This window comes from Rhopalosiphum maidis, chromosome 2 (assembly GCF_003676215.2).
Source record: "Rhopalosiphum maidis isolate BTI-1 chromosome 2, ASM367621v3, whole genome shotgun sequence".
Taxonomy (NCBI): domain Eukaryota; kingdom Metazoa; phylum Arthropoda; class Insecta; order Hemiptera; family Aphididae; genus Rhopalosiphum; species Rhopalosiphum maidis.
This window is the reverse complement of record NC_040878.1, coordinates 45,959,008-45,974,631: the sequence shown is the minus strand read 5'-3', so window position 1 is coordinate 45,974,631 and position 15,624 is coordinate 45,959,008. Positions and strand designations below refer to the sequence as shown.

The 15,624-nt window shown below is 26.5% G+C and overlaps 2 protein-coding genes across 4 annotated transcripts in view; one reads left to right on the top strand and one right to left on the bottom strand.

The window, feature by feature from the left end:
• The window catches only part of LOC113551856, an 88,445-nt gene extending 86,706 nt beyond the window's left edge, over positions 1-1,739 (bottom strand). Inside the window, exon 1 of the mRNA XM_026954397.1 lies at positions 1,661-1,739. The gene's annotated coding sequence lies outside the window, so the exon portion shown is untranslated. The remainder of the gene's footprint in view (positions 1-1,660) is intronic.
• Positions 1,740-2,074: 335 nt separating this feature from the next.
• On the top strand, positions 2,075-6,070 carry LOC113552898 (protein MTO1 homolog, mitochondrial). 3 transcript variants are annotated; one of them, XM_026955911.1, is made up of 12 exons: positions 2,083-2,404; positions 2,477-2,595; positions 2,645-2,825; positions 3,882-4,171; positions 4,244-4,389; positions 4,459-4,616; positions 4,666-4,829; positions 4,889-5,060; positions 5,132-5,294; positions 5,511-5,732; positions 5,825-5,885; positions 5,951-6,070. In XM_026955911.1, the coding sequence occupies exons 1-12, from the start codon at positions 2,206-2,208 to the stop codon at positions 6,047-6,049; spliced, it is 1,974 nt and encodes a 657-aa protein (XP_026811712.1). In that variant the 5' UTR covers positions 2,083-2,205; the 3' UTR covers positions 6,050-6,070. The 3 variants fall into 3 exon arrangements, with proteins under 3 accessions (XP_026811713.1, XP_026811712.1, XP_026811715.1); XM_026955914.1 differs by having other exon boundaries at positions 2,269-2,404; positions 2,659-2,825; XM_026955912.1 differs by lacking the exons at positions 5,825-5,885; positions 5,951-6,070 and having other exon boundaries at positions 2,075-2,404; positions 5,132-5,415; positions 5,511-5,653.
• The last annotated feature ends 9,554 nt before the right edge of the window (positions 6,071-15,624 follow it).

Sequence of the window (15,624 nt, the reverse complement as noted above, 5' to 3'; positions counted from 1 at the left end):
TATGTTTCAAATAATTTACATATTTTCTTGATTTTGACGAATTTTATAAAAATTACACTGCCCTTTAATAAACACTTATAAATAATAAATATTGTATAATATGTATTGTTTATTATTTTTGCCAAAATAAATATCATTATTATTATGCAAGGTCCGTCAAAAAAACCTCCCATATTTCAGAAGGCAGTAGCAAATAAACAAACAAAGAAAAAGAAAAAAATCCTTTTATTTTTTACTAATACATATTATGCCATTTTTAATTATTTATTTTAAACATTATATCGGTTAAGTGTTGTCCTCAATTGGTAACACATTCACGAAGCCTTTCCCGATAGTTTTCCATAACTCTTCGTGTCATTGCTGGTGTAATGGATGGCCAATGCCTAGTGATTGGCTCCTTAAGTGCTTCTAGGGGTGCAGGGCGATGATCGTACACTGTGCCTTTAAATATCCTCAAAGAACGTAATCATAGGATGATCAAGTTAAAAATTTAAATTTAGAAATTTTTTTTAAAATCACGTTTTATTTTCGTTATTTTTTGTTAGTTTTTATTTCATTTTTTTTTTGTTTTGTTTTTCATTCCTTGCCATTACATCTACTAAAAATGGCATATATACTACTATCCATCGATACCCTCTCCACTGTTGTATACCACCACCACCACAACTTAGACAGCGCTATTTCTAAATAAGGGAGATTTTTTTTCCAGACCCTATATTACTTGTAAAAAAGTTGTGATAAATGTATTTTTGAAATTTTTTATTTATTGTTACTTGTTTGAACAGCTTATGAAAAACTTTGTAATCGTTTTTATCAAAGTTTATAAAAAAAAAAATATAAATACTGGATGCAAAATATGTCCATGCACAAAAAAAGCCAAACTATTTTAAAAATTATATCATATTTAAAGAATATAAGTTTAATATTTGTATAATTGCAGTTTAACTACCATGCATTTTTTTCCAGTTTTATTTTTATTTTTGAAACGTATATTTAAATGAGTTATAAGAACGATGGGACAAAAACTAATTTTTAAAAATCATTAACGTTTTTGAAGTTTAGGATTTTACGTTTTCACGCATGCGCACGACGTTGTTACTTTACTGCTGCGCGAGGCGTCAAACGAATTTTTCAACTTTTTTTTTAGACATTTTAATAAATTATGAATAATAGTGAAATCATATCACGATCGACTTTCTAGGATTACAACATTCGTAACCAGGGCTAGTAATCGTAGGGGTAACTTTTTTATTTATTTTTTAGGTTATTGGCTGCGCGAAGGTCAGGTATGCTCTCCCCGCTGAGTTCACAAAGTGGTCACCAACCACCTCCCTTTCGCTTCAGGTTTGCTATTTTAGCCCCGAGGAGTTCGGGAGTCAAGTCTGGCGACCGAAGTCCACTATACTTGACATAATGAAATTTAACTGTTAGCAGCATTTTTACTTTAAAACCTAAATAAAATAATTTTAAGGCGAGAGTACTAAGGTACATAATCACAGAATATTGAGAATTACGGTAATTACCTACGAATTAATTTATATTTGTCTACCCGATATTTTCGATTCGATAATAACCTATTTACCTCATTTAATATAATTAACGTTATTACTTATTACTCACAGAAATACAGAATACAATATTATCTAATGCTTAAACTTACCTGTATAATATACATTTATACTTTGCTTTCGATGCGAGTGGATTGGTGCAACTAGATGATGCATTAGTTAAAAATAAAAATTCATCAGAAAATTTTCAAACGTTGTCAAAACTCAAAACTCAAAAGTAAATTAAAAATTAAAATATAATGTTTTACAAATTATTTATAACCATGGTTTATAATTTATACCTGTTACCACACAATAACCTATTACTATCATTTTATCTTTGTTATTATCAGTAGTTACATTTTAATTACTGATAAAGTGATAAGTACTTATCACTGATTATTAGTTTTATACTTTTATTTAAGTTGACAATAAAAAATGAAAATTGAAAATAGGTTTAAAGATATAATGATCTTTATTTTGTGTATCTTATAAGATGTTGTTAAACAAATTTAAGAAATTATAAATGTTCATATTATTATCTTGATTCTTAGAATTTTGGCCATTTTATTGTGATTTATTTATTATATTTTTTTATTCTTGTCTAATATTTACTAAAATAGTTGAGATGTAATTGAATGATTTAAAATAAATTAAAATGTTTATCACATCTTTTAAACACTTTGTTCAAATATTACCTACTCGTCAATTTTGTTTTATAAAACACTATTGTCATTGTTCAAAACAATATGATGTGATTGTTGTTGGTGGTGGGCATGCTGGAACTGAGGCATGTTCCGCCGCCGCTAGAATGGGAGCATCTACTTTATTAGTGACTCATAAAAAATCATCTATCGGTAAGATTATAAATATTTCAATAAAAATTTTCATGTACAGATGTTAAACCTTAAATTTTGATATATTTTCAGGAGAGATGTCATGTAATCCTTCATTTGGTGGTATTGGTAAGGGACATCTTATGAGAGAAATTGATGCATTGGATGGACTTTGTGCAAAAATTTGTGATCTCTCGGGCATTCACTACAAAGTAATGTGAATCAATGCAACTAGAATATCTTCTTTAAGTATAATTATAGGTTTTAAATCGCAGAAAAGGACCAGCTGTATGGGGTCTAAGAGCTCAGATTGACAGAAAACTTTATAAAATGCATATGCAAGCACAGCTTTTTGAAAATACTCCTAATCTTGATATTATTGAAGGATCTGTAGACAACATTTTACTTGACAACGATAATCAATGTACAGGAGTGTTATTAGGTAATACAATATATTATGTTATTTTAAAACATTACTGTGTTAAGTAAATAGTTGATTATGTTTTTTTTCCACCAGCATCATTTAATTAATTAAATAAATATGTACTTTCAAATAAAATAAAAAAATATATTAATTTTTCTTACACTAGTTATACATTAAAAAATTTTATATTGAAGTATATTTTAATAATTTCATTTAAATTTAAAAATGTTCATATGAAACTAATTAAAGTTAAACAAATATTTCCAAATTCTAAATTGTACAAGGATTTCTTTTTTAAATTAATTATTTTTGTGCTATGCATTTTTATAATGTATATTGAGTATATCAGTATATGCAGTTCAACAGTAATGAGAAGTTTAGACAATTTATTTTATGAGTATTATTTATTAATATTGTTTCATTGTTAACAAAGTAATTTGTCTTGTTTTATTACGATTGTTGAATATATATATTTTATATATTCAACTTTAAATTGTAATTATTAAGTTAATATCTAATCAAAACTTCAATTTTATCTTATTGAAGATTATTATTTTATCAATATAAATTAGTGTTTTTTTTAAATTTTTGTCAAAGTAACAGTATGCAACAATGAGTGAATATTTATTTTTTTTATATACTATACATTCTGTAGCTATGCCATCAATAAGTATAGTAAAATAGAATATGATTGCATAAATAATATTTTTCTTTTTTAAACTATGAATGTACATTATTTTAACTTTTACAAGAAGAGTATTTTACACACATTTCTTTTGGCTTTGAAAATTAAAAATAACAAAAATATCTTTTGGGAGAAGAACATATTTTTTTACATTAAAAAAATAATAATAATAAGAGCATCTACATATAATATACCTATTATAGTCTAAGATATTGAAAAAGTTAATCTTATAAATTAAGGACCCTCTTATCCTTCTTATAAATAAGTGTATAAGTTAGTTTAAAATGTCTTTTAAATCACCTAATTAACATTTGGTCAACTATTTTTCCTGTACAGAAGAATAAAAGTATTTTTATGCAATATTGATTTCTTAATTATTACTTTATTAGAAAATGAAACATTAATAAGAACTAAATGCGTTATATTGACTACTGGAACATTTTTAAATGGCGAAATGTACAGTGGAATGACTGTTAAGGCAGGAGGCAGGATCAATTCAAAGCCTTCTATTGGCTTAGCCAACACTTTAAAAAGTTTAGGATTTAATATAGGAAGAATGAAGACTGGTACACCACCTCGAATTGAAAAAAAATCTATTAATTTTACTAATTTAAATTATCAGCTGGGAGATGATTTACCAATACCGTTTTCATTTATGAACAATTCAGTTTGGCTGAAAGTAATAAGTATATTATCAGTCTAATTATTATGTATTTTATATTAATTGTTTTTGTTTGACTATTTTGTTTAGCCTGAAGAACAAATAAAAACTTATTTAACATATACTAACAGTAAAGTTCACCAAATTGTAATTGATAATTTAAGTATAAATCGACATATTAAGGAAGAAGTAAAGGGTCCTCGATATTGTCCATCACTTGAATCTAAATCTCTCAAGTAAATATAATATATATCTTAATAATATAAATTATAATTTTTAGTTTAAAACATAAACAATATTTTTAGATTTCGTGATAGAAATCACCAGATATGGCTTGAAATAGAAGGCTTTGATAGTGATATAGTTTATCCAAATGGTCTATCATGTACGCTGCCTGAAGATTTGCAAGTAAAAATGATAAGAAGTATAAACGGACTAGAGAATGCTAACATTGTCCAATATGGTAAGATAAAAAATTTTAGTTGAGAAATAAACTAATAAGTTATTTTTAGGGTATGGAGTTGAGTATGATTATGTGGATCCGCGTGAGTTGTATCCTACATTGGAAACCAAAAAAATTGGCCAATTGTTCTTTGCTGGTCAAATAAATGGAACAACAGGTTATGAAGAAGCAGCCGCTCAAGGTATATTGGCTGGAATAAATGCTGGTGCTAAAGTGAGTGTTAAAAATAATAATGTTTTTGTGTTTGTTTAAAATGTAATCAATTTTTTCAGTCCCTAAACAGAAATAGTCTTACATTAAGTAGAACCGAAGCTTATATCGGTGTACTTGTTGATGATTTAACCACACAAGGCACGGATGAACCATATCGTATGTTCACTGGTCGAGCTGAATTTCGTTTACATCTAAGGCCTGATAACGCAGATATTAGACTAACACAGAAAGGTTCTTTTTTAACAATAAAATATTATAAAATATTCAAAAGATATAATAACATAATTTATAATATTTTATAGGTTATAACATTGGTTGTGTCAGTAAGAAACGTTTTGATCAGACACTAAGTATACTTTCCGACTTAGAAGAAGGAACTAAACTATTAAAATCAGTTTCTCAGACCATGTATAAGTGGAAGAAATCATTGGGCTTAAAAACTTCTAGAAACCCAGAGACCAAAACGTGTGTATTTATTTATATACTTTGTTTGCCGAGGGAATGTAGTTGCACACAAACTAAAATGCATTATACACTACTACAACAACAAACTTCCTCACTTTTCACTTACAGTTATATGTTAAAAGTAAGCATATTCTCTCAGCAAACAAAGTATAAATATTAAATAGTATAAATAAAATAAATAAAAAAACATTTTTGATTTTTGTAATAATGTGATAGGGCATTTGATATGTTGGGCCTATCTACAGAAGGTATAACATTACAACAGTTGGAAACAGTACTTCCTGATAAATTTGGCGGAAAGTTTAAAGACAATCAAATTTGCGAACGTCTAAAAATTGAAGCTTTATACCAAGCATCTATTTACGATCAACAAGAAGATATTGAGCGTGTAGAACTTGATCAATCTCTACTTGTACCTAAGGACATAGATTATACACAGTAATATATTAGTATTTCACTTACAACATATATTTATGCTATATTGTATTTATATTATAATTTATAACTATTTATAACTCTATTAATTACAGTACATCACTAAGTATATCAAAAGAAGAAATTGAAAAGTTATCCTACATTCGACCACAAACTGTATGGAAAAAATAATATACTAACATAGTAAAGTATTTTGTTGATTCATTTAATTTTGTTTTCAGATTGGAGCTGCTAGTCGAATACCCGGTGTTAAATCCAGCACTGTTTTAAAACTATTGTATTACATTAAAAGCCAAAAGATAAATATACCAATGAATTAAGTATGCATATTTTGTGTATTATGTATTTGATTAAAAACTTATTCATCATGTAATACAATTATTAAATTATTAAATGTTTAATCAATTGACACAAATATGATTATATTTAACATAATAGATCAATAACATCAATTAATAATTACAATTTACATAATTTTTCATAAGAGTTTCTCAATAGTTACTTCCATAAATACCCTAAAATTTTTAAATAACTTAACATTCAAATTTATTAATATATTTTATATTATACCGTTTGGTTATATCAATAAAGATCAGACGGCGTTTTGGTTAGGCTATTTAAGTACATTACTGTCATTAGCTTATAATTCCAGTAGGAATACCGATAATTTTATTTTCCATGTTATAATTTGTTAAAATTAAAGTTACATCGTAACTTGTATCTTTGTTATATGTACGACTCTGAGGTTAAATATTTATAATAAGTTCTGTGAAATCAATACAAACTATAAAGAATATATAATTATTATATTATATTATGACACGATTCAATGCAAATTTTGATGACTGAGTTATCACCAGTTCTGATGACAGTTCTCACTCCTCACCAACGGTTTTAATTTTTATAGCGAAAGCCAAAATTATTATTTTACTTCAAAATTCTTATTAAAATGCACTCAGAACTTATCTAACTTATTTGAATAACTTCCTTGGTATATATAAGATACTTAGGTACGCTGTTATTTGGTTTACCGACGTAAGTGTCCCACTAATTACAAAGATCTATTTTCTTCCAACAACTTCGTTCTATAAATGGGTAGGAAATAAATATTCAACTTATTCAAATATTTGGCCAGTGGAGCCTTGCTAATGATTGTTGTCAAATGGAATTCGACAAACTCAAATTTATTGGTGACCGCGAATCGTGACGATATATTTTCTAAAAACAAATGATAACATTTTTAAATTTTTAATATGTCTAATTAATAGTTCTCTAATAATAGTAATACATAGATAAGTATGACAACTAGAAAAACCATTTTTTAGAGTGGCGGGCTATACTTTTACATGAGTTTTATTTGTTTAACGTCTTAAAAACTACACCCGTAGGCTTGTCTGACAACGATTTATCAGATCATCTTCTATTCGATCATTCTTTGTCATTTCATTTGAAAGGTAGCACCACAAGTCACAACTACTAGGTATATATTATTATGTATCATTTCATTTTTCAAACACATTTAAAATTCAATATAAACATAAATAAATTTGGTATTTTGAATTTTCCAAAGTTTGAGTTTACATGATATAGATTTATTGTTTCTAATTTTCATAAATGTATGTTTTGGAAAATTCAAAATATCTATTTTAGTGCGTTTTATTTAACTTTGATTGCTTAACTTGCAAAGACCCCCTTCCCTCTCCAATAAATGCTTTGGTAGTTTGGTTGTAATATGACCCTCTAATAACCTTAATAATTTCATAAGATTATATTTTAAAAATCATAGTTATAAAAAAATGCAAACATTTTTGTTATATTATGTACAGTTTGTGGTGCTCATAAGCTGTTATAAGTTATGTTAGGTATACGGTTAATAAGGCGCACACGCGATACAAAACACGTTTAGTCGGGTTTACGGACGATGAAAAAACCGATTTTATCGCATGTATACTCAGTACAATTCTACAATTCCTATACTGGTTACTTTAAGCCTATAAATTTAATAGGTTTCCTCTTTAACGGTATTATAGTTTATATAATATATTATGTTGTTGATACCTATAAAAACGATTTGTATATTTTCACACCAATTGACGCCCCGAGGAATGTTTTACGAATTATAACACAGGCTACACTTGAAGTGAAATTGCTAAATATTTATTCTATTATTTAGATTATATGTCATTATTCACTTATTATGTATAATCACTTATAAGAGATAGGTAAACTATTTTATTGTAATACATTAACGAAAATTAATTATTATAAATCTATATGTAAACTCAACTTGATAGGTACACCATAAATATTCGACTAATAATTATTGTGTATATAAGATATAACCTTAATTTATTATGTAAACAATAAGGTATACCTCCTTTGCGTCATTTCTGCATGGCTCGAAACCTTTAGCCGCAACGATACTCCGAACAAAATTATTATTGCATGTTCGTGTTCTCGGCGTGGTCAGGTACTCCATTTTGCGGGACGCCGTCGAATCGGTCGTACACTATAAACGGTAAACAATTTCACGTAAATATTATGTTTTTATATAACTATCGTTTATAATTGTATATGATTAAATTATTGTATAGGTGTTCTCGGGGCCGTTATTTATATTATTTTGCTTCTAACTCCGACCTCAAAATAAAATAAATTCATTCAACGCAACCGACATAGTATTAAGCCTTCTTTATTTAATACATGTATTTAATCTATACATGGCATGTTATTAAAAATAATATCAATATCAATAGATGTTTATAAATGATTTTTTCTCATTTAAATAATGAATATTAACTAAAAACGCATAACATTTTCCTGAACATGGCTGGCTCGACAAAAATATAAGTAAATATTAAATGGATTGGCTTAAATTCCGTATAATTGTATATTATATACAGTACCACTTATTGCCTATATTTATATGCATATAATTCATCACTTCAACGACTCGCGTTTCTTTTAAATATTTGTCTGTTGTTATCCATTGCATTGCCGTGTTTAAGGGAGGTATAGACAAAACAAATCACAAGTTTTGTAGTTTTGTAATTCACGAATATTTTTTTAGTAAGCTAATTAATCATTTATAAATCTGTAAAATAAAACGTACACATTGGCGTAGGATATTTCATTGTAATGATACATTTGATAATAATTTATAGCTATTAAATTATTTATGATGTTTCTACAACGGTGATGGTAATTACTATGATGTATACACATATACAATATATCATTCTCATAAGTTCATAACATTTATATAGCCAACCAACATTTTCAGCGATATGCCTCAGAACCAATAATTACTCATCAGTACAAACTAAGATATATAACAGGATGCATTTGAATAAATTATAATCTTAAGATAATAATACTTAAATCTTAGTTCATGGTCGTCAGTGTGCAAGTAGTATTAAAGTATCTTTATCTAGGAACGGTGGAAAAGCTATATCGCTCGGATGACCAATGCAAATTTTCCAATTTTGTTTATATTATCATCGATTATAAATACTAGTATTTATAATCAATGGTATTATTTGTGTAAGTACAGACGTCATGTATATTAGCATTACAGCTGTTCAGCTGTAGTATACGTCATCTTGATTACCAAAATAGCATTAAATAGTATGTTTTTCGTGTTATTCCTTAGTAAAACTTTATGGTTTTTGAATTTCATATTTTTAGCTGCATTTTTTATTTGTATATTACTTTACTAGGTAATTATTTTAGTACACGTCCATAGAATATTATGTTATATTATATTATTATTATTATTATTATGTATTATGTTTATTGCCGAGACCGTGCGAGTGCATAGCAACGTTGACTAACAACCTAATGATTTCATTTGACGCCAAACGTTTCTTACAATAAAAATGTAAGCTAATAAAATAAGTGTTATTTATATTTTATTTATATATATGACGATATAAAATGACATAGAAATATGTGCTCCAAACATCACGACTAAGGTATTTTGTTCATTTCTTCTTAGCCTTATCGGAAATTACCAAACACGCACGGCTCTGTAATGAATAACACATGATACACTATACCGCAACTAGTGTTATATAATAATGTCTACGGTTTTATTTTATCTCGTCCGACTCCCGTGTTTACCGCGTGGCTAACAATCGCGGTCACCTTTTTATTCGGTTATACTACATAAATATTATAAATAATATTATGCACATTTTAATCTACATAATATAGGCATCCAAAACACATCATAATTATTAAATATTATAATATACGTATCAGTATTTATTTAATACGTCGCGCGTTTCGACGATATAGGCGGTACACGCAGACGCTGCACTGGCCCGCGCTCACGGTGTCATCGATAACCTAGGTATCACATAGATAGGTATGTCTGTATAAATATTAATATTATTATAAACCAATGATATTTATTATGATGCCAGTGTATTCGATTACCCATGGGGTATACGAGTTGTACGACTGTATCATATTATACGAGTAAACTCAACTGTACAGTTGTGGGTACCAACTGGTTGTGTATATGGGTATATACTATATGTAATTGTATATACAGAGTGATTACTATAAGCGTGCTCGTCTTTTTATCTGTCTTTTAATGATGTGGTAATTCAAATTTTCGATTTTTAGAATTTTTTTTTTTTTTTATATTTTCAGATACTCGAATTTGATTATGGATAGGTAATATGGTACCTTTTGTTCAACTGATAAACGCCTCGTTTTACTATAAATTGCTAAACAAATGATTTTCGTATCATCGCACATAATCCCCGTCACACTTATGTCTTAACCTATTATTATTAGATCATTGGTAGTTTGGTACACACATAAACCTTAACGATTGAGAAACTTCTCGTTGAAATTTTGATAACTTTTGATCTCGTCATATTGTAAAAATATCGGCCATAATTTAGCAGACCTTATAAAGTTATCTTTCTTTTATTCGAATTAAAATAACCAATTTATACAACAATTTAATTTTCACTCTACTTTTCTGCCAGTCACTCGAAGTTCGTATATCTATTTTTTTCTCTAAAAAGTCACACAGAAAACTTAGACAACGATAAAAAAATATTATCTTCGTGAACTAAATTTATCGATTCAAATGACTCCAAAGTATTTTCACCGATCGTTAGACAAAATTTAATTTTTGCTTTACGCCCGACACTCAGTTATATAATGATCATATTATATTCGTGCATTTGTGGTTTTTACAACGTGTCGCGAACTCCGTAAACTTTGAACGCACAAGTCAATGACTGCTGTTTGAGATATGGCTTAATTTTTTTTTTATTAAATTAAATACTGGAATATACATTTATAATAATACATAGTTAATTGGTATAACGCTAAATTACCGGTAACGTTTTTATATATATATGATTTCCTTATGATGAGAATTTTAGTCTGAGACCTGGATATAAAAACACAGTAGATAGTAAAACACATGGCATACCTATTGTACTTGTAAAATTATAAATAATATTATAGAAGTTAGAATTTCAATGATTTCGTAAAGGGATTTTTCTTTAGTAATTACTCATTGTGTACCGACACGGTATTACATGGGCACTACTTAGGTAGCTATACGCTATATACGATATATATAAATATATAATGTGTTTTGGTAGAATTAGGTGTGACTTAGGTAGGTATACGCTGGTAATATTGTTAACTAGTATATAGTGTCGACTTTAATCACACATGTCGGCTAATGCGATTAAACTATTTTACAGCTACATAATTTTTATATTATCCTGCAGCTAATATCTATTACAGTGAATCACGGGCAAAAGAGGATTGTCAACTGTAACTTTCCGGTCTTCGCCATGTGTGCCACTTTATTTACTGTATGATGAAACATTCTTTTTTTTTTTGTAAAATCAAATTTTGTATTAAATTATAATACGTAGGTGCTTATTTATTTTAAAATCAATCAGATTAACCCAAAAATTATTATTATTTTTTAAATATTTACTTAAATTAAATAGGCATATATCTTATAATGATTTATAATTAATTAAATATTGTAGAATTTTGATTAAATAAATTATCAAATCAATACAAATTATTTAACTCGAATAATAATATTTTTACAGGCTTGCAGCGAACTATAATGATAATATTATTATTATATATTTATATTGAATAAAAGATTGTTTAATATATTATATATTGTATTAAATTAAATTAATACTATTTTTAAAAATAGAATTACCTACATCTGTACATTTATATCAAAATATATTCTTTATACCTTATTGTAAAACAACTTCATAATAATACAATGTTTGAATTAGGTAATAGCAACGAAATCATCTTTGAAGCTTATGTTTTGGATTTTAAGACATTTTTGATTTATAAGATCTTTTTAAGTCGTTTTTATCCATTTTTTAATTTTTAATACTTCCTGTCAATTAAAATTGTTAATATATTTATGAATTATTTTTGAATTTGCACATCATACAATTTAAAATATCTTTATTTTGGAATAATTTTTAAAACTTTTAAATGTTAACTTTGTATTTACCTTCTTAAATTAAATATTCTAATGATTCTAATTTATTATTTATAAGTATCTATCTAAATAAATAAAATATTTTTTCTTTTTTGTAAACCATGTAAAATAATTCAAAATGTGTTTTTTTGCTTTTCAATTAATTTGATAGATTTTTATGTTTAGTGCATTTCCACAATTAATAATACTACATGCTTTTTAGTACATTTTTCATAGCTCTACTTATAACAATTAACAACTAATACATAGATAACAAATTATTTATTGGCTATAGGTTTAAAAACAATATTAATTTATTGATATTATACATATGTATATTTTTTTGGCGGGTAAACTTATTATTCAAAAATATTATCCCCCCATTTTGAGAAAAAAATCAATTTCATCTTACCAAAAAATTGTATACAGTTGTTGTTTAATAAATACTTACCAAATACTAATGACGTTTTACCACCCCCTTAAATGAACTTGATAATATCCGATACTGGATAATATAAAGTGTTGTATACATCTAGTATATCTAATTAACTGTAAAAAATAATGTACCTTCAGTCTTCACGAATACGCATTATAATGATTCCGTAATATTACTAGGTAGTCTAGTATATTATAATTAATGTAAATGGAAGTTAATGACCTAGTTATACCCTTATTCTGTTTACAATTTCTTATAAATGTATACCAACATATATAACACGACAACATTACGCCGTGGCAAAATTTTATATATTATGTGTACTTAATTTATTATCATGTGTATACTAAGAATAATGTTATGTCTATATGAGTACAAATTAATTTTTTTATTTATTTGAAAAATTATTATCCGAAAAATGTAAAAAGGTAACTGTATTATATAACAAGTAGTCAATGTATATCATTCTAATAATCATTCAATATATAAATTATCAAATTTTATCAAATTCTGTTTTATTTATGAACATCGGATTATTCGTATATCGTATAAATAGTAGTTTCTTCTCATTTAATATTGTCTCTGGGTCTAAAATTATAATTATTTATTTATAAGTACTTATTGTAATAATAAAAAAACACGTGATGATAAATGTATCTAATCCAGCATGCGCCGTATATACCAATACATTATAATATATGATAGATAAACGCAATAGTATTATAACGATTGTTATAATTATATACGATTATACGAATTGTGTCGTCCCTAGAAATTCTCTTTTTCTGTTATACCTACTTATATCGACTATATTTACATAATATGAGACCATTAAATGAGTTGTAAGTAAGTATTGATGTACTTCAAACAATCAGATCGGCTTGGAAATAAATTATAAAAATAATTTACACAAGTCATATGTAAGATTTCAAGAAATATAATCTACCTGTATATGTTATGTGCAGTACACACTACACGTCTTAGGATAAAGTTCACTCGAGTAGACACAAACAATTAATGTTATAATGGGAAATGGTATTTTGCGCCAATTTTATTACTTGTGATTTGCGTCGCCAATAGGTACATTTAAGTACGTAAGTAATTTGCGCCAAAATATTAAAATATAACATGTATTTTGCGTCACATCTAAAAATTAATTTTGATAACTTGCACCACGACAGAAAATGAAACGCAATATGTAATCTGCGCTATACTTTTAACTATATAAAATTGTTGGAATACTTATATACATTTATTTATATAATTATAATATGAGTATATGACTGATTTTTATATTCTTTTTTTAATAACCGAAATTGTACCTATTTAATACTTTTTTTAATAATTTTTAATAATTTTCTGGAAATGTAACTATTAAAATTAACTTAATTGATGATTGATCAATAATTTAAAAAACAATATGTTAATCTGTAAAAAAAAGTTAAGTTATTTTGAGTTGTGCAAATTACAATTTGAATAAAGTAAATAATAGCATAAATTACAATTTTTAAAAGCACACGATGGCGCAGATTACATAATGCCCTTTTATTTAGTTTTATAATGTGGCGCAAACTACAACCTTAAAAAGTCTTGCAAATTACATAATATATATTTGTATATATTTTTTTGGATGGAAGTTGTTTTTGACGAAAATTACATACGCCCGTTTTAATAAGTGTTAAAATATAATTTGTACATATACTTACATAACATGTTATACTTGTATACTATTTTTTTTAGGATACACCCACACCTATAGTCTAAGAATTTTACATTATTTTATTTTGTATGTGTGATGCTGTTTTAAAAAAAAAAATGTCTGCTGTATTTTGTTTTTTCAATTACAATATGTACTTTTAACTTCAAAATTCAAAGTACAAAGTTGTTCTCTGCATTTTTATGTATGGAAATCAAATGTCAAACAATATAAGTTAAAGTGCTTGAAATGTTGAAATAAAAAAAATTAACCGATGATTTAAGAAAAATGAAAAAATTTTTATGTTACTTCACAATATTTTAAAAATATTCAAAAATGTTAATACTTTTCTAAATAATGATAATGAATGTTAACTATTAAAATAATCGCTATCCAATATAATATATTAATACGTATATGTTTACTGCAGTTCAATATAATATTTATCCACTGTAGGTAGGCTCAGACTTTGGTGTCACTGCGAAAAATCATATTTTTCAGTCCTATGAGAAACATACATCATAATCATCATATAGGTAATAACATTAATAACAAATAATTTTGAATATAAAAAAATACATACAATCAGCCAATATTCTTTAACGCTCAATCGAATTTGAATTTATTAGAACATAATATTATATCTCTTTAAATTGTGCATTTGTAGGTATATTACCTATACATTATTTTTGTTATTATACATAGACATTAAAGGCATAAAAATTTCTGAAGCATAGTAATTATACGTATACCATATCACTTGATTTATACGTATCATACTATCGACTGATATAGATTTATCAAATTTTAGGCATTCGCGGTTTAGCAAATTATTTACTCATACCTGATATCTGATCAATTTTAAGTACGTATATATAACTATGTATAAGTATACAAACTATACAGTAAATAATTAATAAATGTATTGACGAGAGTCTTTTTTAGTATAATATTAATTGCCAATCACACGTCAAACTGGACTTCTCTTGGAACACAGTTTAATTATTAACAAACACTTAAATAATATTATTATGTTATTATTTTGAACTGACGTTTGGCGCTGCAGCACAGTTCGTAAACGAATATTTATTTACGTTAACATTTCGAGACAAAGTCGACCTTATTTAATTTATGCAAACCGATATTAATTAATGTAGATACCATATACGATATAAGTGTTGTGTATTTGTCTACCTATACTACCATTGATTTTATAACATTAAATAAAATCAATACTATATTACTTATACCTATAAGTCCTATA